The sequence below is a fragment of the Peromyscus californicus genome, unplaced genomic scaffold (genome assembly GCF_007827085.1).
Source record: "Peromyscus californicus insignis strain IS unplaced genomic scaffold, ASM782708v3 Scaffold_23__1_contigs__length_62951481, whole genome shotgun sequence".
Taxonomy (NCBI): Eukaryota; Metazoa; Chordata; class Mammalia; order Rodentia; family Cricetidae; genus Peromyscus; species Peromyscus californicus.
This window is the reverse complement of record NW_026294534.1, coordinates 6,183,312-6,210,917: the sequence shown is the minus strand read 5'-3', so window position 1 is coordinate 6,210,917 and position 27,606 is coordinate 6,183,312. Positions and strand designations below refer to the sequence as shown.

At 47.8% G+C, this 27,606-nt stretch overlaps 1 protein-coding gene across 2 annotated transcripts in view; it reads left to right on the top strand.

Moving 5' to 3' along the window:
• The window catches only part of Col4a1 (collagen type IV alpha 1 chain), a 123,928-nt gene that overhangs the window by 39,185 nt on the left and 57,137 nt on the right, over window positions 1-27,606 (top strand). For both annotated transcript variants that reach the window (XR_008221367.1, XM_052751638.1), the window contains exon 2: window positions 9,598-9,657. Coding sequence is in view for 1 of the 2 variants with exons in the window: in XM_052751638.1 (XP_052607598.1) it covers window positions 9,598-9,657 (60 nt within the window). In the remaining variant the exon portion in view is untranslated. The remainder of the gene's footprint in view (window positions 1-9,597; window positions 9,658-27,606) is intronic.

Here is a 27,606-nt window from a genome sequence, read left to right as displayed (position 1 = left end):
TTCAAGGTACATTTTATGACCTAAACTTACTTTTTAAAGAACAACTGCCCATCTCCTCTTCACTTGCAGGATATATTCATTCGATTTAAATTTGCTGACCACACAGTGGTAGCAAAGGTTCTCCAAAAACTTCAAGATGTTAATATGTTCTGCATAAATGCTGGGCAATTCGACATCGCGTTTTTATTTTCCACGTTGTGTTATTATCTATCGATCTCCTAAAATGAACTTCAGCAGAGCCTGGGGATTTAAATATTTAAGAATGTACATGAGAGGGCAAAAACAGTTTTTTGTTTTTTTGTTTTTTTTAAATCACTTGAGTTAAGGACCAGGAAACTGGGCTTAGCTCTGTTTCCAAGTAAGCTCTAGTTTAAAGTGGGAGTCAGAGGCGTTGACTCCAAAGCTACTCTAGTCCATATTTACTTTCACAATAAATTATGAATGATTTAGCTCTGGTAAATATTTTTCTTAACTTCCCTTGGAAATGATGGGCTTTCCAATGCCACAACACAGTGCTATAGTTACACAGCGTTCCGTTTGTCGATGAATCTGCCTGTTTGTCCTCCTGGTGCTGCTGAGAGTCAGGGTGGGTTTCTTGTGTCTTGGGAGGACTACTCTCTCCTGGAGTTCCGAGGGACATCTGGTCTGGCAAGGACCTCTCCATACCAGTGTTCAGCTGACTGAGGAAGTCCCACAGGTACCACATGACACCATCAACCACAGCACCAATATCCTAGCGGTGCACCGAAAAACCACAGCTCTGACTGGCGGCAGTTGCTTCTCCGCTGTGGTTTCTTCCCTCATTTTCCTTGTGTGACCATAAATGTGCAGTGTTTTAGGTAGGTCTTTTGCAAGTGCCATTTATGGTCTACACAGTAGCAGTTGGGGTGCACCAACCATTATCATCCATATACTTAGGAAGGTTTTGGTTCCATGTTGCTCACATTGGCGTGTGCCCGAGAATCACATCACATAGAAATCTTCCAGATGGGTCCCCCGCTGCTTGTCAAGCGCCACACCAGTTCACTGTCTGTGCAGGTGTTTGTGATGCAGCTGCACTCATTACATGCGCTTTCTGTTTACATTTTTGTCTGCGTTTTCAAGCACAATTTCAAGGACACAAATCAGATGATGTTATCCTTAGGCGGTGATGTTTCCAAGGTGACACCTCTGGCTTTGAGTTTTAGCAGCTGTCACATATAAAGAGGGAAAATTCTTCTGTTTCTTTGAAAAACTGCCTTACAAGTGAGGCTGTTAACATTTGGTCTCCCTCTTGGCCGTGTGGGATTAGTCCAAACACGCAGTTTTCTACAGCATGCCCCATAGCAGGCAAGCAAAATGAGCAGCCTTGATGGCGACATGCAAGGACATTTTGTATTATCTCTGGGATTGGGAATAACAGGTCCTGAACCAACAAGACCTACTTGTACGCGGTGAGATTTGAGCTCACAAAAAAGAGCACCCCTTTGCTGTCCTCAGGATTTCCCATCCTGGATTGGGGTGCTCACATCAGAATGGCAGTGACACGCCCCATGTGCCCAGATCATCACTGATATGTCCTGTGGGGTTCTGCCTCTCATACCATGGGATTTCTTATCACCATATTTGGTTCATACTACTTCCTGTTGGAATGCCCTCATTTGCCACCCCAGACTCTGGCTTGACAGCCCTGTCTTGGAGTTCTGTGGTCCTGCTCTCTCCATGAACGATATGCAGGTGCCCCCTGGGCCACAACCATTGTCATCCACAAAGGCCATTCACTTCTGCCTTCCTTTTCAAAGACCCTGTGCCACGAGGCAGCGACTGGCCCCCGAGGTGTGAGTTCCACATACATTCTTCTCCCCGCTCTGGATAGGAGGGTCAGGACTCCTGTTCAGTCTCTCACGGAACAGACAACGATTTGTGACTCTCTATCTGTCCTCATTTGTAGGCATGACTCTTGCTGGATTTCAGGTTGGCAGGATGGACAGTGACAAAGCTTTGGACTTAGACACTGAACCACTATGACTCTACGCATGAGTATATATTTTTCCTCACGTTAATAAGTATAATCATGATTTAAATAAGCCTTAATAACGAGGAGAGTATAAGCCTTAATAATGAGGAGAGTATAAGCCGAGCTGTATGACAAATGAAAAATTATCCATGAATTTGATGACAGTGGGATCACTAATTGACAATAGCATTACCAGATAAGAAAATGAAACCTTTTATCACCTGTTGTGAAATAAGATGCAGCACAGGCTTGTTGGTTTCTCTCTCTTCCCCTCCTTCCTCTCTACTCCAGAGGAGAAAAAGGCATGTTATCAGCAGCGATTTAAGATGTTTAATTGTCCAGTGAAAGACAGTGGGGTACTCTAGCCACTGGCTTCACGAAACCCTCATTTTGAGCCACGTGTCAATCATTCCTGAAATATTTCCCTAGTCACTTAGGCTTTCTCTCTTTCCCCTTTTCAGTTTGCTACAAACTAGGGCTCCTTAAAGGCTCAGCCGACGGAATGCGGAAGGATAATAAGACATTGCCTCTGCTTATTCACGTGTGTGAGAAGCAGGCCCTTCTGCTCTGCTGCTGCTATCTGTGGGACCTTCAGGTGTTGAAAGATAGCCCTGAGGATGGGAAATCTTTATTCTATACCGAACTGCAGGGTGTCTGTGAGTTAAACCAGGCCTTGGGCTTGGAATGGTTCTGTTAATGTAAGAATGCGCAGCACATGCTCTGGGTCACAGAGGGAAAGACACCAGGAATTCCCCCAAGAGCTCCCAGATTCCGTATGTGACCCTGTTAGGGACTTCTTTGAGGGTACCATTGGGAAAGGTGGTGGGATTTGACCTGAGGGGTCAGATGTAAGGAGTGGTGATAGACGTCTGCATTCAGGGGCTGAGGCTGGGCAGGAAGCTAGAGGTGTGTGGGGAGGGAGAGGACACAGAGAGGAGTGGGGAGAAGAAGAGAAGGATGCGAACAAGCTTGGATGGACACACTGCCACCTCCCAAAGATGGAGGAGCTAGATGGTCTGCCATCGCCATCTCTTCATGCCTGGCTGTGTAGAGTTGGCTCTCTCTTGGAGGACAACTGGGAGGTCTGTGTGGCCAGACTTGTGTTGATTGTCTTCGAGAGTTCCATGGCTATGGTATCAGGTTGGGAAGAGAGAGAGTCTGACCTCATGGGCCAGTGAGGACAGCATGCAGGGGATGTGGAAGGTAGGCTTGTGTGAGTATACTGAAGGATGAGTTCTGTCTGAATGTAGGGACTCCCTGAGTTCACCTAACTGTCCCTGGCCAGTGACTCACCATCACGGGATGGATCGCTCTAGGTCATGTCCACCATGGGTCCCAGCGGACATTCGGAGCCCACCAACTCATCATACATGTAGCCATGCAATGGCCACTGTCACATGACGACTAATTATAGTCACATCTGTCTGCAGCTGGAGATGAAGCACTTGGCCTTCATTATTTATCCCCCCTGGGGCGTCCTCTTCCCCAGTAAGAACTTGAGATGTCCGCCCCCGTCCAGTGGGACAGGAGTGGAAAAGCAGGGAGAATGAGTCAACAAACTGGCCCGGAGGAGGGAACTAGGACAAGGAGTGCAGTCACATGTGGCCAGTTCTCGAAGCCAAGCCAACACCCTGGTCTCCACAGCGCGTGGTGGTGGTGGGAGCCCACATGGGTCCTGCAACGCAGTCTCAAATGAGAAACAGATGGAGCACGGATGGCGCAGGCTAAGCCTTAGTCATATTATTGGGGGTGGGGGCGGGGGGGAAGGCGCAGAACATTGACATTCAGTGGGTGTGCTAATTTTTAATTTTATTTTTGCCAAGAATGTATCAGCACTTGTAGTTGTTTTCAAACTGGAGCAGAGTTATGTTGTAAGTTTACAGGGTAGTAATGGTTGTTCTGTGTCTGCCTTCCATTATCAAACGAGACGGAAATGATATTTTGCTGAACAGAAATTCTCCTGTCAGTTGAATGGAGATAAAGACTAGTTTTCCCATCTCTGGGGGTGGTTTCTGTCCTAAATAATCAAAACGAAACGATAAAGTACTGAGATACATGCAGGTGGCGGTGGATGCGACCCCTGAGACTGCAGGGGGCAATCTTTCACCTTTACATCTGCCACACATATTTTTGGAAGTTCAAAAATTCTATGCAAATGTCAGTTTTTTGTTTGGGGTGAGAGAGCTCTGGGCTTCCCAGAGGCTAAGTACACACCGCCAGTGACCTATACTCCTGACCCCCTTTCCCTTTTTATTGTGAGACAGGGTCTCCCTAAATTGTCCAGGTTGACCTTGAGTTCACTGTATAGCCCAGGCAGACTCTGAACTTGAGATCCTTCTTCCTCAGCCTCCTAATTAACTGATACCATAAGCTTGTCCATCACACCTGGCTCAAATCTAATCTTTTAAGCAATTATTATTTCTGCTGTGATATCTGACCTCTATTGTGATCTCCCTTTAGTTATCAGTTTTCTAATTCTACACACAGTTGAGGATATATTCTATGGCATTTCCAGTTTTGTGTCGGGTTGTGTGTGCCCCCGACCCTCCCACCCACAGCACATGAAGGCTCTGTTTGCTGTACGCTTCCTTCATTAGTGTATGCCTTTAATTCTGCTCCAGTAGCCCTGAAATACATTTCCTCTCTTCACATATTTCCTTTGTTGGGTAAGTAATTACTCTGAAGACCCCTGAGGAAGTACTCTGACAGGAAGTGCATTGGGCTTGCAGTATCCCCCATGAAACATTTTGACATTTTGCACAGGATAGGGAATGTGAAAAGGAATCTGAAAGATAAGCTGTTTGTGCTTGGCAGAGCTCCACATGTCCCTATTTGGAGGGATGCGAAACACATAAAAATTGTCCAAGCGGGGATGTTAAAGTGTCCGCTGCCATCAGAAGGTAAGGACCAGCTTATCCTGTGTGCTCCTTGCAAGCACTACTCTGATAGCCCTCATTCACAGTTAGCGGATCCGTCGGGCAGACCATCCCTCTACACAGTAGCATGGCAGCGGGCGTGTGCTCTGGCTCACTCCCACAATGCTCTGACACAGCAAGCATTTTGTCTCTTGTCTGTCACGTGGAGCCTGCTGTGATGTTAAGAAGGGCTTCTTGGTGTCTTCAGCTCAGGGACAACCTGGAAGAGCCTTCCTGTCACTGAAGGCCGTTGACCTCCCCTGCCTTCTTTGGCAGGGACCGTGTGCATTGTGAAGTCATGGTGTGTTCTCCACCTACTGTATTTTATGCCATTAAGGTTGCTGGTTCTACTTTCTGGAAGCCTTAGTGGGAGTGAGAGAGAAGGTTTTACTAATACACATGGTTTTAACCTGTCCTGAGAGGTTTGCGGAGAGACTCAGAGAATATAAGAGGTATTTGCCTGCAGATTACTTCGTGGGGCTTTCTGCATTCCTTGGTTATTGTGCCTTCTGCTTCTGTTTAATGTAGCTTCTGCTGTTGGAGCTTTGTGCACACTCATGTCTGAAGGGGGTCTCGGGGGACAGGTCATGCTTTTGTTGCTGTGACCAAGTACCCAACAGGAAGCAACTTAAAGAGGACAAGAGTTTATCTGGGCTCATCGTGGAGACAGCAAAGCAGCAGGTGGCTCCGTAGTGACATGTAGGTGGGACTCTTCATTTTGGTGGATCAAGAGAGAGAGAGAAAGAGGTAGAACTGAGCTACCCAGCCTCAAGGCCACTCCTCTTGACCCACTTCCTTCACTGAGGCCCTGACTCCTAAGGGCTCCATGCCCTACTGAGACAGCTCCGCCAGCTGGGGACCGAGCAGTCACACACCTGAGCCCAAGGGAGATCTCATCACTTAAACCACAACGTGGGGCGTTGGAAACACATTTTTCTCTCCAGCTTTCCACGTGGATGGACTTTCATGCTCTTGTTGTTCCGGGCCACAGGATGTGTCTAGTGGGACATGGCAAAGAGGACTTTCGGAAGTGATGCGGTTTTCATGCAGTTCTCTCCAGTTTTGAAAGTGTAACTGCGTTTTAGTTGTGAGCCCTCTGTGGTACCTATCCCTGTGTACCCGGGCTATCTGTCCACTCTCTTGGCCGTGGATGGCCAACTTCTGTGAGAGAGACCAAGTCTCACATGGTTTGCCCTTCGAGATTCTGTGGTCACATTCCAGGGCCCCAAGTGGGCAGCATTCCTGACCAACTTCCTCTTGCCTGTATCTCATGGGAAGAGAGAACAGGACTTAGCTAATCTAATTGACCCTAGGAAGGGAAGGGACTGTGCAATTCACAGAATGTTCCAGTTCCTCCCGTTCTAGAATCTGAAACAGATGGGCTGGGAGCTGGTGGATGTGTCTGGCCCAATGCGCTCCAGACATGGAGAAGAATGAGCAGGCCTCATAAAGTCCCTCAGATCTGGAGCCAAGGGGGGCACTGCTGGGCTCCCAAACCGCACACATCTTTCCATTTTGCTGAGGGGCCTCAGGAAGTCATGAAGTTCGTGACAACCCTGAACATGTGAGGTTCCCCATCACCTGACATCTGTGTAAGTCACAGAGTCATGGGCCCCTTTCAGCCTGACAGGTTGCTGTGCATGGCTAAGACTTTGTGAACGAGGCTTTTGTTTCAATTAGTTATTTCAGAAGTAAATGTCAACCCTGACTGAAAGGGGACCTCGGGGTACTATTTGTATTGGTTTTAACTCTGTGCCCCGGAACTGCAGAACAGCCCCATGTCCCGTGTCTGGTGAAATTTAGCAAGGGCCACTTCATGAAAATGGAAATCATTAAGGACCAGAATAGTGACATTTCAAACTAAATCCTATTAAACAAAGTCAACAAGTATCACATGATTTGTGTCTGTTTTTTTTTCCCTCTAAAACTTGATGGTTGTTTTCAATCAAGTTATTTACATGAGATGCAAGGCCACCCAGAATATGACAAAGAAAGCATGGTCTCCAGCTTGTCTCTTTGGGGGTCTGGTGGTGTTTGCCTGTAATCCTGGCCCCGAGAAGATTGAGGCAGAGTATGTAGAGTTCTAGGCTAGCCTGATGATATAGAGAGACCCTGTGCCAACCTCGACCTCTCACCTCCAAATCTCCTCCTCCTCCTTTTTTTCTGAAAAGCATATTGTAATTTAGATGTTACTAGAACAGCCGGTTCTTCTGAATTTTCTTCTGGGGACCAGAATTCTGATAATAAGATTTCCTGTGTGCCTAAAAAAGTAAAAAAAAAAAAATAAAGATTTCCCAGGTGAATAAAGATATATGTATTGGCTCTGGCATTAGACTTTTTTGTGTGTAACATAGAGTCTAGGCTGTTGGGGGAGGGGCACTCTACCTATTTGGTTTTGTTTTCAGATTCTGTCCAGAGTTTCTTAAGACCTGAAGTAGGTTCCAGACAGGATGCCCACTAGTTACCCACACACCTCTGGGCTTCTGTAGTGTGTTAGCCTTGACTATCACCATCTCTGCCCAGGGTCGGGGTTGGGGTGTCCCCTGTACCTTACGGAATCCACTGACGTTTATAGGACCAACTCCGGGAAATTGATTTGAAGAACTCCTTCACCGTGAATGGAGTTGAGCGTCCTAGATGGCAGCAGCGTTTCAGACAGAGGATCCCAGCCTCATCACACAGCTGTCTTTAGCGTCTCTTCAAATGGGATAGTTCCTAGGAAGGGCCATTGTCTGTCACACAGAAAATCTGGTAACCTCAGGCTGTTGTTGACTCTCTGCTAAGGGTGGGTGGGTGGGAGCCAGTTCTCACAGGGACCCTGCAGTCTCTTGCCTGGTTAATTTCTCTGGGTGAAGTCACTGGGGAAAGGAAGAGAATAATCAGAATGTCATAAGTGGGGGTGAAGTACCCTTGCTTCCGAGCACAAGGTTTTGGGCAACAGCAGATCCCAGTGAGGAGGATGGCCTGCCGCTCCTGGGACTTGGAGTTGCCTGCATCCTGGTGTCCCTGCTGCTGACGCCGAGGCAGGCTCAACAATGGGTGACCTGCCACTGGTTAATTAATTAGCAACATCCTTTCTTAGTGTGGGCTTTAGTACCCAGGCAGGTTTTTGATAAAACAGCTTGAAACAGCTCCACACTAAACTCAGGTTGTGGCTAAAGGCTCAGGGTGTCCCAGACTGAGTCACCATGTCATGGGACCAGGTGGTCAGAGGTGGGGACAGTTAAGTCAGCAGTCAGTGAAGTCCCTCGGTGTTTTCTCTGTGTGCTCTGGATGGTCTCTCTTCAGTCCAGGCTAAAGACTTCGGCCCTGGTGGTGACAGAAATGCACATTCAGAGGCAGGCAGAGCACAGGGAGCGATTTGAAATGTCAGGAGGGCTGTGAGAGCGCATGCTGAAATAGCTGGGGTGTGAGTCAGCTTGAGGAACAGATCTTGACCGCTGGGCTTTACTTGGCTAGCTGTCAAGTGTCCCCATCTCCAAAATATAAAATTAAGAACAGCTCACCATCTTGGAGGCACTTGTTCAGCTTTAACTCATAAAATAAGTGTCTCCAGATGGGGTTGTTTTGGGCAGAGGATCTCCATGGTGATGGAGCCTGGAGGATGCTGTTAAAAATATAGGCATCTCATGAGCCAGGGACTATTAATAGCATACTTTTATTTTGAAGGAACTGTTACCACCTGAAGCAGAATATGGGTCTAAATTTTATTTCTGAGCCGACACAATGCCCCTAGTAAAGCTTACTAAATGGCTCCTCCTCACCCTTTTTAACACCATGTTGTTGTCTACAGTGGTTTAAAACTTGGATTCCGCCAAGGGCATTGTGAAGTGTGGTGTGTACGTCTTTTCTTCTGTTGGCCACTTAATGCCCTTAATGGAAGCCGGGCTGGGTTCTGATTTCAATCTCGTCTTAGCATGCTTCGTTAAACCTCTTCATTTCGTCTCTGTACCTGTGGGATGGAGGTGCTCCTTAGATGTGATGATTGCTGGCTTCTCATTGGGCGTTTGAACATGTCCCTATCTCCAGCTGTTGTTGATTCTTTCATGATTCTTTCCTGAGTCTTTTGCTTGTCTCCAAGTCCCTGGAAACACAGGGGACAAGCAGAGCCCACCTTATGGAGTCCTTGTTCTCTCGTGGTCTTAGAAGTGAAACACCTAAATCAGAGCTGGGCCTTTTCCTTGCCTTGTAACACTGCTCACACAATCCCTAGGTGAGTCCATTTCTAATGGACAAGGGACAACCAGTCTTGTGACATGTGTCATTGAGTCCAAGGCCATGATCCCTAGAACCCAAGAATTTCTCCATGAAGCGTGTGGCTCATCATTGGTCACCTCCAGGCTTTGTCACTGCGGGGCCTCACGAATGATAGGTGGGATTTGCCTCGTAACTGGATGCTGATGTCATAATTCAGATCTTTATTTTTTTTAAATTATGTTTCTTTATTTATTATGGGTGGAGATGTGTGCCTGTGCCGTGGCATCCACGTGGCAATCAGAGGACTCCCCCTCCATTATGTGGGTACTTTCCTTCTATGGTGTGGGTTCTGGGGGTTGGGTCCTGGGGGTTGGCCCCCGGGCAGTCAGACTTGGGGACAAGGGCTGACCCATCTCGCTGGCTCTCAGTTCACATCTTGACCATACTTTGAAAGTGATCTCCTGTTGAAACTTGTTTTCTTTCTTTCAGGGTGATTGTGGTGGCTCTGGCTGTGGAAAATGTGACTGTCATGGCGTGAAGGGACAAAAGGTGAGTGGACACAAGCCATGATCCTTTCTGAATGCCCCTCCCCCCAAAGCATGAGCCTAACATGATAATCAGCCGCTGTGGGTGTGGGGTAGGGGGTGGCAGTCAACCTGCTTCCTGCTTCAACAGTTTCCCCAGAGCAGCACAGGGAAGCAGAGTGTTTAAACAGTGTACTGAGCAACCTTATCACAGTAACAGGCACCCTCCAGGCATCCTCCTAATCAGTGACAAGGAGCCAGGAGAGCCTGGAGACCCTCCCTGTACCGAAGGTCGGGAATCAAGTGTGCTGGGACAGTGTCTTTTGACTCAATGGCGCTTTTTGGAATTGATGGATAAGGACTAAATTTAGCACTTTTTTTTGAAATTAAAAAAAAGTTCCTATATGCTTTAAAGGCTTTCTATCCAAATTAATGTTTTTTTAAAACAAATTTTCATTGTTTACATACTTGTCTAGATTTATTTATAAAAAATGAGGAGTGCAGCCGGGCGGTGGTGGTGCACACCTTTAATCCCAGCACTCGGGAGGCAGAGGCACTCGGATCTCTATGAGTTCGAGGCCAGCCTGGGCTACAGAGTGATTTGCAGGAAAGGCTCTAAAGCTACACTGAGAAACCCTGTCTCGAAAAACCAAAAAACAAACAAAAAACAAAACAAACAAAAACCATGAAAATGAGGAGTTCTTGTTATTTCTCAGATGTAAAATGCCAGTTATCAGAACAAACTCTCTACCCTCTTACTTAAGAATTATGGATCTAGAAAAAGGATTTTTTCTTTCTTTTTGGTGGGCCAAACTCATCTTTTATTTTTTAAACGTAATTATATTTATTGTTTGACAATTTCATACATGTATATAATGTAGCTTGCTGATATCCACCCCAAAGTTCCCTTTTCTGTCACCCTCAGACCACACAGTAGAAGTCTGGTGTTTGTGGTCATGGGTCTTAAATGGCACACCAATGTCTTCAGTTCCCAAGGGCATTCTTTTGATATTCTAAAATGTCCACACATTAAATTCATTTTTGATTTGTTGTTCTTAGAAATAGGATGGAAGCAACACACACACACACACACACACACACACACAGAGAGAGAGAGAGAGAGAGAGAGAGAGAGAGAGAGAGAGAGAGAGAGAGAGAAAGAGAAAGAGAGAGAGAGAGCGCGCAATATTTACCTACGTGAGAGAGAACGTCAAAGCCTGAGAAAGGTTTCCATCAGTTTCTGAGACGTGCTTTCTGATGTCCCCCGAGGAACACTCGGACAGGTTACAGCCCTCAGTCCCTTCTGTGGGAACTGGACTATCTGGGTCTGATGGCCACATTGCTTTGCACTGTGTCAGGCTCTTCCGGGAGATGGGATTCGCAGATTGTGTCTTCTATTCCTGAGGAGTTACAGGTAGATTTGAAGGCTGTCATCTTGCAGTCCACACCATGCCAGACATCAAGCCGTTCTTGCTGACTTTCAGAGCCAGCCTGATGAGTAGTTTATTTTCCCAGCTGCCTGGAAGATCTCGCTATACTCAAGGTAGCTGACTTGGCCTTGCATCCAGTGGCTTTTTGTCCTCAGAGATGGCCTTGTGGGCATGCTATCTTAAACTGATGGGGCCTGACTGTTCTTGCTTAATAAGGATTCCCTCTCCTAGCCATTGGGGTGTTAAAGGCATCCCAGTGTCTGGCATTTGCTTCATGCTTGCGAGTTAAGCGTGTACGCGTTGCTGGAACAGGACTTGCTAAAGGAGTCTTTCTCCTAACCATGGCAGTTTTTATTTGTATAAAACTACCACTGTTTCTCACCCTGCAATGTCCAAAGAAGGAACCTGGACTAAACTACAGGATTAAGAGCCTCCTCCTGTAAAAAAGTCACAAGCAAGAGGCCAGATTCCAGAAGAAGCTGCAGAGTCAAACATCGATGTCCTGACAAGGCAGTAACCTGTGGTCTGCAGTGAGAAAGGACAGAGAGCTTCCTGGGTGAAGCAGGATTAGGGTCACACCATGTTCCCTGCACCTGGCCTGTTTGCATATAGGTTAGAATCTGGCATCACACATAGGTGGAAAGACATGTTAATTTATTTTCATTAATCACTGGAAACTGCCTCCGCCCAGTTGATGAACACTATGGTAGAAAAACTTAGCCTTTTTGTTCAGTGGTTCATGCAGGGCCGTCCTGCAGTCCTGGGTGCACAGAGAGTCTTAATTAAGCTGTGTGGGTATCCCATATCTTCGTAGAATACTTTAACCCAGTGGTTCCCCAGACCCTTGCCAAAGATGTGGGAGGAAACACATTACCCTGTCACTACTCATTACGCTGCCTGTGATTCATGAGCCCTCTCCACATGCTTGGTGTGTACCACAGAGCTAGTGTCATCACGCGGGATGCCCCCTCCCTCGGCTGTCTCTCTGTCTACCGTACATGCCGTATCAGGACTGAAAGGGCCAGTCTGGAAGCGATTCTTCTATTTCTAGCTTGGAGATCTCGGAAGCATCTGGTGTAGTGTTCGAGGCAAGCATGCACAGGAGAGCTTTCCCCCTACTGGGTGGATGTCTGGCTTGGGCCTTGAGCCTCCGGAGATAACACCGTCACTCAGGTCCCCTGTTTGGCTTAACAGACATCCTCACACAGACAACAGCTGTTGCTCACAGACACTAGAGCTAGGCTTGGGTGTGTCAGAATGGAAAAGAAAAGGAGGGGCTGGGTCTTCTGTGTCCACACGGGCTCGTGCATGGTGATGAGCACTTTTTTACGTGTTACCGTGATGCTTACCTTACCATGGAAGAAAACAGCTAGTGTGGATTCTTGACTTGGTCACGACATTTTGAGTATGACCATCTTGTGTGTGTGCAGTAGGTCTGTGTGCATTTAGGGATGTCTTGCAGCCTTCTTGGTCTTTACACACTTAGTGTGGGCAGCACACTGTTCCACTGTGGCAAATAGAGATGCCCCTGGAAATAACTAACATGTCTTGGGGTAGGGGATCAAGACCTAGTGGATTAACCCAGTCTTAACAGCTGCTAGTCAGAGCCATGGTTGGTTTCATTCGTAATGTCAGGCTAGGAAGATGAGTCCACCTACCTGAGCATCTGCAAGATCTCTGCTGCCCTCTGAGCTGATAGTGGTGGGAACAGTGTCTGGAGGGTACCTGAGAAGTCAGCCTGTTCCCCTAGGGTTGCAGGTAGCTCTTCCAGGTCCTGTTTCCAGAGAGTCAATGGGGCTGTCAGCCTGCGAGGCAGACAGACCACAGGGCATCATACTGTGACAGGGAACTGAACAGGCCGGTCCTGTGCCTGAGTTCCAGTTTCTCCCCCCAAGAGACAGGTTGTGGGGACCCTGCCCAGAGTGATATCATTCAGTTGATCTCGGAAAAGCTTGTTCCTTACACCAAGGGAGCCCGTTTAGGGTGTACCAAGAGATGCAGGGCTGCACCTCCCTCTCAGTGAGAATTCCTATAGGAAACGCTGGCACACAGGTGACCTTGAAGGGAATTCATGGCTCTGGTTAAGAGCCAGTGAGTGACCCCTCATTACTTACTGGGCATGCGGCTGCCTCTGCTCCCTGCCAGCAAATGTGGACTTAGCATATATAAGACCCAAGTCTAACACCATGGCCACTCCCTTCTTCCAACTCACGTGGAAGATACGCTGTCCCTTATACATTCTGCAGGCTCCTTAGGGTTCCGGTGGGCGTGCCTCTGCCTGTCTAGGGGAGTGTGATATTGGTCAGTTTGTGTTTGGTTGTGCCTTTGCTGGTTGCTCAGAGGACAGGGTCAAGGACATGTGAAGTAGGAGCGAAGCCCTCTCCACAAGGAGTGCTCACTTCTGATCCCAGCCAACCCTAAGGAGAGAGGTGGAATTTTCCAGCCTTGCAGATCTAAGTGCTGTTTCCCCCGCCTGCCTCCCTTAGCTGCAGGGCCAGAGGTTGCAATGCCTCCTGCCTCAGAACCGGAAATTCTCTGATTCCAAGAGCATCGTGGCTTGCATTCTAGTCATTTTTGGGCTATGCTGTGATGATCACTAAAAATGCCTTAGGCCATAACATCACTTGTAAGATACAGGACTCTCCCCTTGCTACATCCCAAACACAGGATTTGTTCTTAGTCATCATTAGTTCTGGGGTGACATTCTCTTCTGAGGCAAGCATTGACTTTATTAGTATTTTTGGAGAACTCAGTAATCTTCTACTTATAAATGTATTCATTTTGTTGATTTTTTTTAAAAAAGAAAACACTTTGGTCATGATTTTATTGTGAAATACAAACATACAAATACAATGTTTTTATATATTCTGCTTTACATATGTGTTAGTGGCTCTCTTTTATTCCTTGTTATTCCTTGTGTCTGTGTATAATTGAATTCATTGAAGATGACAGGACAAGGTTATCTTTTTTATGTGAAATAGAATATTGTAAAGTTATTTCCCACAAATTAAGCTACACCAAGTATGTTTAAATGTTAGAGGTAGCCCATTGCTTCCCAGGCAATACATTCTTTTGTGTAGCCAATGAAAGGTTTTTGTGAAGCTTCTTTGAAACGCTGAGCCACTTAACTGATTTGAATTAAAAACAGGTTATTCACAGGAATAAGTAAATTTACTAAATACTTTCTTTGAGAAGATACTTCATCGAGTTTTGATCAGCAGAATCTAGTGTATTTAAAAAGGAAAATTCTTTATTTTCAATGTATGAAGTATATGAAATCAAATTGCACAAAAGAAATGCTATTGCTCACCGTAAAATATTAGAAGACTTTTTTACTAGGCAAAAAGTTAGTTTGTGCTCTGAGTGTCTCTAAGATTGTCCCTAGCATTTTTGAGTCTGGCAGGGCGTCTGTCTGCTTGTCAGGGTTCTGAACAGTCTGGAGAGGCAGTGGTATCCTGTCCAGAGTTTCCCTAATGTGGTCTGTACATTGCCTTTAGGATGTCAGTACACGTCCTTTGGTTTGGGAAGGTTATGAGGACAGTTTGGGAAATGGGAGCAAAACACACTTTTTTTTTTTTTTTTGCCTCAGGTGGCTCAGAACTCTGGGGCAGGTTCCTCCGTCCCACAAGTCGCTCAGGCTAGTTGCTCAGACGAGCACATACCCAGAGCTAGTGTGAAACCCCAAATCCCGCTAAGGAAGTTAAATACCACCGTGCGCGCGGGGTGTGTGCACGTGACATGGCCGCAGTGCCAGTATTTTTAGAGTTGTGATAAGCGTGAGGAACATTCACTTGCTGCCTCAAATCATGACAGGTTCACAAACTGCAGACCAGCCTCACACCCAGCTAAACCCCTCCAATCAGACAAAGACTGAGACCAAGTGACCCGCCAGCAGCTCCCAGGACTCAGACTGAGAGACATTGGATGGCCTGTCAATCACAGCAGAGCCGTGGTGGGCTTTGTAGCTTTTGCTGGAGGAAGTGTGAGCTGGGCACACTTGGGAGGTCTTTCTGGAAGCATCAGCCATTTGCTTCTAATTCACCTGTAATTTTTCCATCCGTTTCCAAAATCATTATCCTGTGATTTCCAGGAGAAGCTGATTCCTGTACTGGGTGTCCCAACCTTCCGGAACACTCAGTGTTCTTGTGATGCTAACTGCTTTTCCTGTAGTGCATTGCCATCCAAGTGCTGCCCAGACTCCCCTCTCCCTGGCCAGCACCCCTTAGTGAGGTATCATTCCAGGGGCTTCTGTGTGAAATGTTTCTGCATTTCTGAGAAGGCAAGGCTCCAGGGCCCGCATCACGTCTGGCTCCAGCACTCTGGGCCATGCACGTTTGTCTCTAGGCTCTGGGGATGTTCTCTTCCCGTTTGGTGGGTGAGATGGGCCAGCATACGCTCTTCCTTTTCCATGTGTGTCTGGTGTGTCTTGTCATGCCAAGATTTTTTCCAGATGTCCCGATATCCTATTTCCTCACACTGCTCATGAATCATCTCCTGGCTCCCTGATCGTGAGAATCGGCGTGGATTCCCACAGCCACCTACTTGTGTCCTTTTTGGATAGAATTTTAAAAGGATTTTTATAAAAATTGCCGGAATCCCAGGACACGTATTTACAGTTTGCCACAGGGAAGACGCTGAAAGGATCCATACCCACGTGGGTGTGTCTCACTCTGCCCACTGTGGCCTGTTCTGTCTCCCTAGTATATCAGTACCCTTTGAAGGACCTGGAGCTGCCTCTGCCACTGCTCATATTCATCTGCCTAGGTCTCAACATTAGCTCCATGAGCCCCTTGGCCGTGTGCCTCTCAGGCCATGAGGCTCTGGAGTAACTCTCCACAGCTCTACACTTGCAGCTGTTTGGAACGTATCTTCTCACACAGCTTGGAACATAGTAAATGCATTTGGTTCCCATGTTCAGGAACAGCAGTAGGGAATTTAGTGCCTTGAAATTAGGTCCAGAGGTTGGCTCGAGACTCTGGCTAAGAAGTCCATGGCCCTGAATGTGATAGATAGTCCTGGATCTGAAATGTTCAGCTTCATGCCTGATTGGAAGTGGGCTTTCCTGGAAGATTGGCCATGGAATTCTAACCCACAATCAGTCCTCAGTAGTGTGATATCCTGTGGCTTTAGCAGCCTGGCATTTCACACGAGGCCACACTGTGGAACAGGCTTTAGCAGCTCTTGTCTTGGCTATCCATGGCCAAGTTACTGTATTTTCTTCTTGTATATGTGAGTCCAGCACAACACTGGCTGACAGGCAGAGAGTTTTTAAAAGGGACAAAATGAGGTTTTTATGTTTTAATTAAAGATCAAAGACTTGCCATAAGTCCCAACAAATGAAAATGCCACTGGATTTCCCTCTTGTCTGTTGGTTGCTGTCCCGAGTACACAGCATGCTTCCGGGCAGCAGTCAGGCTGATGATGGAGACGGAGCATGGGTGTTGGGAGCTACATCCTCAGAATGACATTACCAGAGCCCCCGGGTCCTCGTGACGTGGTTGGGGCACAGTGGGCAGCTAAACAAGGGGAGAATTAGTCAGCGTTAATGAGCAGACCAGATGACTTTGGGGGAGTGGTCTCTTGTGTTTTTCCCCGTTTGGCAAACCCATTATATGATGTCAAAGGCTCACCTCAGCTCCATGTCCGCATATGGTCCAGCATACCTCCCGGCTAACTGTGTAATCTTATAATAGTATAATGCTTAGCTGGCTCCACATTCAATCGACTCAGTTTCTTCCCATGCGGTTCTGGGGTGAGAAGGTAGAGGTGTTTTGGGGCGCGGGGGGGGCGGGGAGGCTGATGTCTAACATACTGCAAGGAGGCTGCTCGAGGCAACAAGTCCCTCGGTGGAGTTAGTCCCCTGTTCGTCCTGCGTATAGACCCATCTGCTAGTAAAGGAAGGGTGCTTCCAGAAATGGTTGCTGGCTGGGACTTTCTCACGTATTTCCTGGGATCATGAAGGCTTGTCCAGTGTCCTACTGAAGCATGTCCCATCTAGAGGTCAGCTCGTGGCTCTTCATGGCTCTTGAAGTGGCGTGAATTCCAGGGTCTGAATTACCTGGCTCCAGGATTGATTTGGACGTGGTTTCCTCTGGAAGATGGACCCTCTGAGCCAGAAGGTTTCTGAGGTTTCTGAGCACTCCAGCCCCCTCTCCCTCTCCCCTCCATGGGGTCTCTGTGCTCCCGGCACTGGTTACTAAGGCAGGTGGCCCTTACCGTATAGCCGTAGTGGAAGGAGAAGTCATCTGGCAATGGTACAGAGATGTTCCAAGCGGGGCCCGACGCTCGGGCTCTGAGGAGAGCAGGAGCAACCGCTGGAGAACTAGTACCTTAGTGCGAACGGTTTGGATGGGAGCTGTGGAGGCAGTCCAGCTGTGCACTCACACACCCCTTACACACAGCAGCACGCTTGGGCGTGGCACGTGAGTGGCCTCATTCGCTTCTCCACTGCACGCCAAGTTTACCCTCATTGTGGAAGGCTCCATTTCCATTGTGGGAGCTTGTTTTACATCAGGAATGTCTTGTCCCACTCTCCGGTGTCACGCTGATCTACTCAGACCCTCATTTTATGGGTGAACAGAAGGGCCCTGAAGACTCATCCCTAGACTCTTCTAACTCTTCAGAATGCTGGGATATTTTCTCCAGAACCCCTCCTACTGGTTTATCTTATAAACAATAATCATGATTCATCCCCGTGGGTGATGCGGGTGGTGCTCTCCACTCTGTCTCCTGCTGATAAGGATTAGGAGCCCCAGGGGGTTGGTGTCTTGCTCAGAGGTCCTTGGTGCAGAGAGAGGTCCACACTGTCCATTCCTGGACCACACACAGTGCTGGGAACAGACTGGTGTAGGCGGCAACCCACAGCCTAGTTCTGGAGGGTGCCCTCCACCTGGGCTCACCGTCCTGCCTTACACTGGGGACACTTCCTTCTTCTTCCAGAGACAAAGAGGGACAGTTAATTGAGCATCTTTTTTTGCCAGGGCAGAAGCAATACACAGTTGAGGGGACTTCCAGCCAAGCTAACCATAACATTCTAGCATCTGATTGAGGTTAAAGTGAATGATGTTTTTCTTTTTCATGGGTCTTCGATGGCTTGTCTCTATTGAGGAGCAACATTCTTTGGGGCTCTGGTGATTCCAAGGCCTGATGCTACCGACTGGGGCCCGAGATGGTGTTGGTTTGAGGGGCATTTTGCAGGCTTGTTTCCTGGGCCCCAGACCATCTCTTTACCCTTCTTTATGACATTCTCTCCTGTTCCTCCCTGAGTTACTCAACTTTTCCCAGTCTCCTTTCCCTCCTTTGCCTGCTCACAGCCTAGGTTCACCTGGTCTAGTCCCCAGGATTCCAGAATTCCTCCCTTGCTCCTGACCTGTGGCTGAGGGCAGAAGAATGGGGGTGGTCTGTTTGGGGGGTGAACACCAACTGGGTGGGGGGACCCCAGAGCTGTGGCCAGAGGTACAAGTCAGTTCTGTGAGGTGAATATCAGAAAAGGGGATCAGGGACCCTGACATCTTATGTAATATCAGGATTATTTTCTTTGTCTTAGTCCGTTTGGGATGTCATAACCAAACACCCGAGACTAAATGACTTATAAACACAGTTCTGGAGGCAGGAAGTCTGAGATCAGGGATTCCTTGTCTGATGACGGCCTGCTTCCTCACGGACAGGTGTTACTTCTGAGAGTGTTGATTCTCCCCTGACCCCACCACCTTCCAAAGGCTTCCCTCTTCTTCAGACCACCCCCTGGGGACTAGAACTCAGGAATCCTGCGTTCAGATTCGAGGTCCACCTGGGGAAGGCCGGGATTCGGCATCCCTGCACCTGCACCCTAAGGTGGACGGTGCACAGCGGCCGTGTTTGCGGCCAGGTGTGGACCTCTCCGTCCCCTACATTCCTTCCTGGTGACTCACAGGAAAGATCCGTGACCTCTCAGGTCACTCCTGTCTGTCTTGGTGTCACAGAAGACCCGAGCACTGGCCTGTCCAGTGTTTTATCAGCGAGGAGAACTGGAATGTGGTGGCTTGCAGGACTGAGTTGACTTGAGGCTGAGGGAGGTCAGCCATGATGGTGACTTTTTAAGTGGACATTTCCTCAGGGTCAAATGCTTTTCCAGTGATGTGTTCTGGGAAGAGGGCCCTGTGATTCAGCAGTATTTAGCAGTGGACCTTCATTATTCATTCATCTTGCAAACTATGAAGCGAAGTGTCCGGAGCTGCTGACATCTGGATGGGTTTCTTCTCTTTGGCCCGACAGGGAGCCCTGTCCTGCTTTCTACCTCCTAATCTACTTAGACCTCCGTGTTTTATCTCCCAAATACTTTTCCTTAGAGATGGGGAGCGACTGCTAGGATTCAAAGGAAGTATTTAAATCTAGCCCGACTCCCTTCAGTGACTTTTCTAATTGTCGCTCATCTGGAGGTAGTTTGTCAGATGTTTCTCTGATTTTATTGTTAGGTAAGGACCCGGAGCTAAAGAGAAGGGGCAGGTTCTCGGTCATGGGCGTGGGAGTGGACAGAGCCGTTTTCCTTTGCCTGACACCTGTGAGCCCACAGTGTGTGTCTTTCATTTGTTTATCCAGCCTGGGACTAGGCATGTGCGTTCTTTAGGGCATATTTCTCTCGATGTCCCAGATAAAGGAAGAGGGGGGATAGAGGTACATACATAGATAGATAGATGATAGTTGGACAGCTAGATAGACAGACAGACAGTGCTGACATCAAGACAGGGTCTAGACTTCTAGACAGCTTATGTATCGGACCTTGTTATGCACATCCTGTGTTGCTTCACACCCCGTGAGCACCCACCGCAGGTTAAATCTGGCTTTCTAAGGGCATTTGCCTGCCCAGTGACAGATGTGCCATGCACATGCTTGCGACACTTGGTACTCTGTCCAGCGTTTTGCTGCTGAAGTTATTACAGCGAGGCACTTAATCACAAGGTTCATAAAGTAGCTGTTCAAGGACGGGGCGGGATTGGGCGTGAGCTTGTCGTTTCTGTATGCCCTGCTGTTGCTGCGGCGTCTCTAAGGACTCTGGAGGATGGACAGGCCCTGAGTGCCTCTGTTGGTTTGGAAGTCCATGTGTGAGCCCAGGGGTTCCACAAAGTGAGCAACTGTAGACCTGGGAGACAAAGGGTGGGGTGGGGGGATCCTTTGGGTTCTTGGCTGATGAGTCCCCTCAGCTGCAAGGTCTGCTCCTCAGACCTTGGACCCTTGGAGCGAGGCACTGTGCTGGCAAGCTGGCTTCCCTCTGTGCCAGCTTCTCCCCTTCCCTCTCCATCTCTCTGACATAGCTGCACTTGGTCATCCGCCCTCTAATCTTTTTTTTTTTTTTTTTTTGAGTAGCAAATTAAATGGGAAAATGTCATGGTTTTATACTGTACCATCTATAATCTATTTTATGGGAAAGTTACTGCCTCATAATTAGCAAACTGTAATGAAATTCATTTCCACATCTTGGTTACTAGCCAAAGAACTTAACATTTAATCTATCAGTATTAAGTAATTAAGAACATAAAAGCCGGAAATGATGCCATAAATTTAGTATGACTTTACAAACCTCTATAGAATAAGCCGAGTAAAAATGGCACAAAGAGTTTAAATTTAAATTATTGTTATTTTTTATATAATTGGGCCAGAGCCTGGCTTCAAGTGTGCCTCACCCCAGCTTCTAAAGACACGTATGTCAGTTTGGAGATGCAGTGAAATGACCAGGTCAGGGAAGCCATTTTCAGGTGCTGGTGCTGAGGCCCTTTCTCATCTTCTCATTCTGCACTGATATGGCTTCTTCATTCTTCACGTCCATTTAAATCAAGATTTTTTTTTTTTTTTTTTTTTTTTTTTTTTTTTTTTTTTGGTTTTTCGAGACAGGGTTTCTCTGTGTAGCTTTGCGCCTTTCCTGGTACTCGCTTTGGAGACCAGGCTGGCCTCGAACTCACAGAGATCCGCCTGGCTCTGCCTCCCGAGTGCTGGGATTAAAGGCGTGCGCCACCACCGCCCGGCCAAGATTTTTTTGATCCCATGCAAAATGATTCAACAGCTCAGCTTCTTGCTTTGTTTCCTTGAGTGCCTGTGGTTTGAAGGATCTGGGACGTTAGTGAAAATAGACTAAAATCCCTTTATGTGCTGGCTCAGGTCCTTTTGACAGTGACTTCCCAGGTTCACGAGGCTGGACCCTGTGAATCCATACGCTCAGCCCAGGCTACCCTGTGTTAAAGGGAGAATTGACTGCTCTCATTTTTACCCACTTGGAGAAGCCCTTTATCTTTCAGATTTGGGGTGTGGTTAGTGGAGTTTGAAACCACACTGGATCCCAGGGGGAAATGGGTCCGGTGCTGAGAATTGCCCGATAACTTGTCAAGGGAGGGAAGTTAAGGATGGACACCAAGCGTGTAAGCCATCAGATCTGTGTGGGCTGCAGCATGAGTCCTGGGACCTCATTAGGGGATGCGTTGGTGTGTAGCAGCCTTACAAACAGGAAGTAACCGAATACTTGCTCAAATTTGACCCTTGGAATACTGCTGCCAGGTCAACCAGGCAGGGTGGGCATCTTTATTTACCCATGGGAAAACTAGTTTTTAGAGAATCCAATTGCTTGGCATTGGAGCCAAGACCATAGTCTTCTCATTGCTGGTTGAAGTTCTTTCTCCATCAGAGCAAGTCCTGAAGGGGAGACAAAAGGAGACTTCTCAGGGGCCTGCTCACTCCTGGAACACGGCTGCCTGCCCTTTGCAGTCCAGGCTGAAAAGCCAGGTTCCTGGCCTACATCTTTTGCGTTATATTATTTTCTTGTTTTTCTAGTAAACATTTTATATATCCTAAGTTACTTTTGAGGATATCTGGCAAGTTCCTTCATGTTTAATTCAAAGACTGTCATATACTTTCATATTATTAGTTATAGATGTTACTCTCAGGGTCGGGTTTTCTCCCCTCCCCTCCCCTCCCCTCCCCTCTCCTTCTCTCCCTTCCCTCTCCTTCCCCTCCCTATCCTTGTCTTTTTGAGACAGAGTTTCTTGTAGCCTTGAACTCCAGACTCCTCCTGTCCCTGAGTGCTTGGGTTCCGGGGTATGTGGACTCAGCCTCGTTTGTCAGGATATTTATTTCATTGGTATTGTTCATGTTTTCTGTTACCACAGACAAAAAAGGAAAGTCATGGCCAGACTGTGGCATTTCCTGACATTTATATGTCCCATTTTTGTTTCAAGACCCCGTCACACCCATACACACACTCAAGTTAATGTCTTCACCCTCCGAGGGTTACTTAGGAACAGAGGGTATTTTTCAAATTTCCTGTTAACGCAGAACACACTCTTTAAATTGTTGGTTCAGAGATAACAAAGACAAGCAAACTTATCTTTATGGGCAAAAGATTTTTTTCCCTTGTCTGAACTCAGGAAAGAGCTAACCCCCTGTGAAGTCTTGTTATCAATTATTTATGTTCTTGAAGTCTCAGCCCTTCCCTAAATAAATCCCCCATTAAGTCAGAGCACAGAGTTTTGATCATTTTCCTGGAACTTGGAAAAAGAGGGGCAGGCGTATTGCCAACAGAGTGTGACATCTGGCAGTTCTGGGCAGCCCTTGAGGACCATCAACTCTTATGACTAGATCAGGAGCAAGTCCAGCATTCCTCTGACGTCTACCTTGATCTCCCAGGACAGCCTTCATCACAGGAAGAGTATCCTGATGGGGTTAGTAGTAAAAAGTCAGGGCTGGGGTGTTTCAGTGTCCCCTGGACTGGGAGCTAAGGGGACACTTATTGGGGTGTCTGAGCCGTGGCAGGCCAGCATTCTGCAGCATTGCTTTACTGTCTACACTGAGGTGCCTTCTTGCTGCATGGCCTGGCCTCCCCAGAGTGACCGCCTGGGTGGGGTGAACTTAGTGTAGCCTCTGATGCTATTCCCTGCCCACCCGAGAGACCCCACCATGGAACTTTGTGCCAGAGGAAGAGCGTGGGATGGTGTCACAAATCAGGACAGAACAAAGCAAGCAGAACATAGACTCTACTTACCTCACCCTGGGTTTTGTTCAGTGTGGTGGGCTGCCACTGTGGACTCAGGAACTCCCTGTGCCCCCTTGGTACGCGTTTGTAGGATTTAATTACGTTCTGTGCCATGTGCTATCACCACACCATCATTTAACAAACCAGATCTTCTCGGTTTACAAAGCCGACGCAAAAGCCAAACTAGAAAATACCCACGATGCAAAGTGGAAGGGGAGGCCAGAGTGGGGACTGGGAGTAGTGGGTATCTTCATTCAATATCACATTAATAATATCACAACTAATATTCACCAGGAAAACCAGAAGAATCCGTAGTTTGTGATGCTTCTACAGTTATAGCGCCTTGTTGCTTTATAGCCCCAGCATTTAGGCTTTTCATTTCATAAGTTTTCAATTCTAATCTAAGTTCTTTTCTAGACAATTCTACCTCTTAGGTCTTTGTCAAACTCATTTGTCTCTGTTGTACTCTTGGATGTGTGTATATCCGCACATGCATGCATATGTGGGTACAGAGGAGAGACAGGGTCTCTCAGCCAAGGCTGACATGGAGCTCCTCTTGCCTCTGCCTCCCGAGTACAGGGATTTTTAGCTCCTGCTACTGCACCCAACTTATGATGCACTCTTGCTGTGGTAACAGCCCGGATCTACTGAAGATGTGTAGATCCAGTACGCCCTCTGGTGGTCAGACTGAGAGCCGCAGAGGACCCGCTGCCCAAGAGAGACCAAGGTTTCCTGAAGTCCGCTGTGTCTAGACTCTTCTCTAAGGAGGGAACATTTAGTTGGGATCCCTTTGTGTGTCCAAGGGGTGGATGCCCCTGCCCTGCAGGTAAAGCTTCCTGGAGCTACCTGTGTTAGGGGGCCAGAGAGGGGCTGGGGTGAAAGGTCTCTGGCATCCACTGGGAGCCGTGGAGGAGGGGGCCCTTACTAGCAAGTGTGTAGCTCAGATCCCAAGGCTGAGCAAATGGATACTCTGCAGGTGTGGGACCTCCTCTGGTTTTCGGGAGCTTCTGGCTGAAGGTCAAAGACAGTCAGGGAAGAGCCCGCAGCACCTGGTGAGCACAGAGGCAGCCTCCTGCCTCCAGCCTGGGAACCTGCGTGCTTCAGGGAGTGACTTAGGAAACTGCCGCCCTGAAGGATATTACAGAGCACTGCACGTGCGAGACGCCTGCATCCGCGTGCTAGCTGTTGGCCAGCACTCCATTCTTCTTCTTCTGCTGCTGCTTTTCCTCCTCCGTCCGTGGCCTCCATCGTGGCCAGTTTGCTGTTGGCGGATTGGCTTCATGGGGAAGTTTTGACTCTGTGATAAGACGGTATTGGCAGCTCTTGGTTGTTCCTGGGTTGAGTGAACGGTCCGCCGTGTCTCCCCACTACCTTCGCTTCAGTGAGCCCCACGGTTAGCTTGCTGGCAGTGTGGAGGTTCCTGTTGGGCCCTGTGAGCTTAGCATGGTAGGCCTGACCCTTACTGAAATGGAGCTGAGGGGCTGCCCCGAGTCCAGAAGTCCTTCCCTCGTCTCAGCTGTTCTCAGCTGTGTGGCTTCTGTCCCCTCTCCCTACGGCAGTGCAGTGTCAAACACATGGCATGCAGGGAGCTCCCAGAGGGGCCCTGTCACAGGAGCTTTTCCATGACCTGGTGACACAGATTACAGCCTGCCTACAACTTTCCCAGCAGTATCGCATTCCGGAAATGGTCCTGCAGATGCCTGTTTGGCTAGGCTCAAGGGATTGAACTTGTGGAATTTTGGCTAAGCGCCGTGGTCCCCCATTGACCGTGGTCCCCCATTGACCATGGCCCAGCATCCCAAATAGCTTCCCAGTAACCACATGCACTGGGAGCCATGGACAAAAAATGCACGGCTTTTACCTCTCAGCTCTGTTCAGCCTTGCGTGGAAAGTAACATCTCAGGGCACCAGATGACAGAGGGACGCAGCTGGCTTGGAAGCATGTCCAGGGTAGAGATTTTCCTGTTCCTGCTTAGCTGGGAGCAGAGGCATCAGCCAGGCACTAATGGGGCCTCAAGGGCTAAGCCTGTGCCGGGAACCTGGGCTCTATCCTGCCCAGGAGTTTTCAACATGTAAAGATTGTAGGATGTGTTCATGTCCTTGCCCCTCATGTGGGGTACACCATGCTATTGGTTATCTCGTATTCCTGTCTCCTGCATGCCAAACACTAACTGAATAGCTTTCAGAGAAGAGGTAGAGGGTGGATTGTACTCTTCAATCATTCAATTCCCTGCATTTTCTATGAAAACCCATGGAGATCGTCCTACCCAAGTTTTGCTCCAGGTATGTGCTGTGGTTCCCTTGAAGATCCATGGTCCTATTTTTAGAATGTGAAAATTCAGTTAATGTTTGATTGAAACAGTCATAATTTATCCACTTAAAAATTTATCTCATATATACTAAATTAAAAAATATTTAAGCCAGGCGGTGGTGGCACACGCCTTTAATCCCAGCACTCGGGAGGCAGAGCCAGGCGGATCTCTGTGAGTTCGAGGCCAGCCTGGGCTACCAAGTGAGTCCCAGGAAAGGCGCAAAGCTGCACAGAGAAACCCTGTCTCGAAAAACCAAAAAAAAAAAAAAAATATTTGGTTTAATTTATGAATAAGTGAGTTTTGCCTGCGTGTGTGTAGGTCTACTACATGTGTGCCCAGTGTCCACACAGGCCAGAAGAGGGCATCTAATCTCCTGAAACTGGAATTACAGATGGTTGTGAGCCACCATGTGGGTGCTGGGAACCAAAACCTGTCCTCTGCAAGAGCAGCCAGTGCTCTTAACCACTGAGCCATCTCTCCAGCCTCTTAGATAACTATTATAGAGGCAGAATTTTAACTCATCATTCAGGATGAAGTCATTATATAGCCCAGGCTAGCCTCAGACTTGCATCAATCCTCCTGCCTCAGTTTCCCGAGTGCTAGAATTGCAGCAGTCACACCCCTGTCCATCATGATTGCTTTTGATAATAGGGTCTTTTCTGTGGCCATTTATTTTAGAAACATTTATGTTCTTTCTGGTTTTTGTGATTGGTCATTATCCCTTGAATTTAGACATTCCCTGCTCTGTCAACCTCAAGTATTCTAGGTACTTCTTACGTGACTTTTTGGCTGAGACTCCAGTTGAATCTTAATCTCTTTTTATAGCTTTGTAAGAGCAGGGACATGATTAGGTATCACAAAGGAGCCCTTTCTTTCCACGTTTTACGAGATCTTTATGTGCTTGCTGTAGATAATACAGTAAGCAAACATTTTGGGTTTCTCCCGCAGGAAGCCCTATGTCAAGCCTAATTTGGAATGGCTGACGTCAGCGCCGAGAAGGCTCTGCGTGCCGCCTTCTTTCATCTTCATAAACAATGGCATTTTGTTCCACCTCTTCAAGTTCTGAGTTTCTCTGGAGAGCATAGCCGTAACGGCTTTCCTTGTTGTATACAGCCTTTCTTTATACAGATACAGACTGGATTTAAAATTCCATATGTAGTTAAAATGACTTTGGGGGCTAGAGAGGATGAGTTTTTTTCTTGATGCATACTGTTGGTACATACTTATTAGGCCCGGTGGCATAATTTGATGGCTGCCATATGACACATAATTTGGTGTGTACCAGTCAGGTTAGATCAAGGTGGCCGGCATCTCCCAGTCATCTCTTGTTTCAGTGCTGAAGATCTACACGGTCTCTCTTTGACAGTTCCTTATAACAGTGAAGTCACAAAGCATGGCCACATCGAAGCTTTTGTGTAATATTTTACAAGCTTCTCTTGACGGCTATCTGTCCCTTCCTCCATTGCTGGGATTAGAACCCAGGGATCCACATGCAAATGCTCTGTTGCTAAGCCACACCCCCAGCTCCTTAACCTTAGTGTTCCTCACCATTGCAGTGGTAGGCCATAGTTGTGGTGGTCAGCTGTGCCTGGGACGAACTGAGTGGCCACCCTGTCCGTTGGCTCTGCATGGAGCACATGGTGGGAACTGGATGACGGGCGCTCTTCCTCTCCCGCTCTGCTTTTGGCCTTGAGCTTAAGGGTGGTCACAGCTGGAGTACTGCCCACTGCAGCTGCAGAATCTGGCTTGGAAATTCCTGGCATTGATGGCCCTTGCACGGCGTGTCCGGCTCTCTCCTCTTCCCTCTTCCCCAGTGGAAATCTGCTAGAGGCAGGGACGGAGCCATTTGGCTCGAGTGCAGCATGCACTGTGTGCCAACTCACTGTATAGTTGCGTGAGCCCTCGTCCTTTCTATCTGTTCTGTCTCTGTTCTCACGGTTATCCTAGAGTGGACACTGGGCATCCCATTATGAATGTATGGTTTTTATTAGAGAAAACCAGCACAATTAAAAAAACATGGAGAATAGCGAAAAGCTTGTGGAGGGAGAAGTCACTTCCTTTTTAGTTGATTTCAAAACTCTTGGGAGATGCAGTTGCTTAAGCACTTTAGAGACATTTGGGGAAGAATGTGTCCTTGTGTGGAGGCCAGTCTGGGAATTCAGAATTTCTTTTCTGTTCCCAGGAGTGTGAGGGGTCACCAGTGACGTGTGACCAGTCAGTTCAGGATGGGTGTTGAG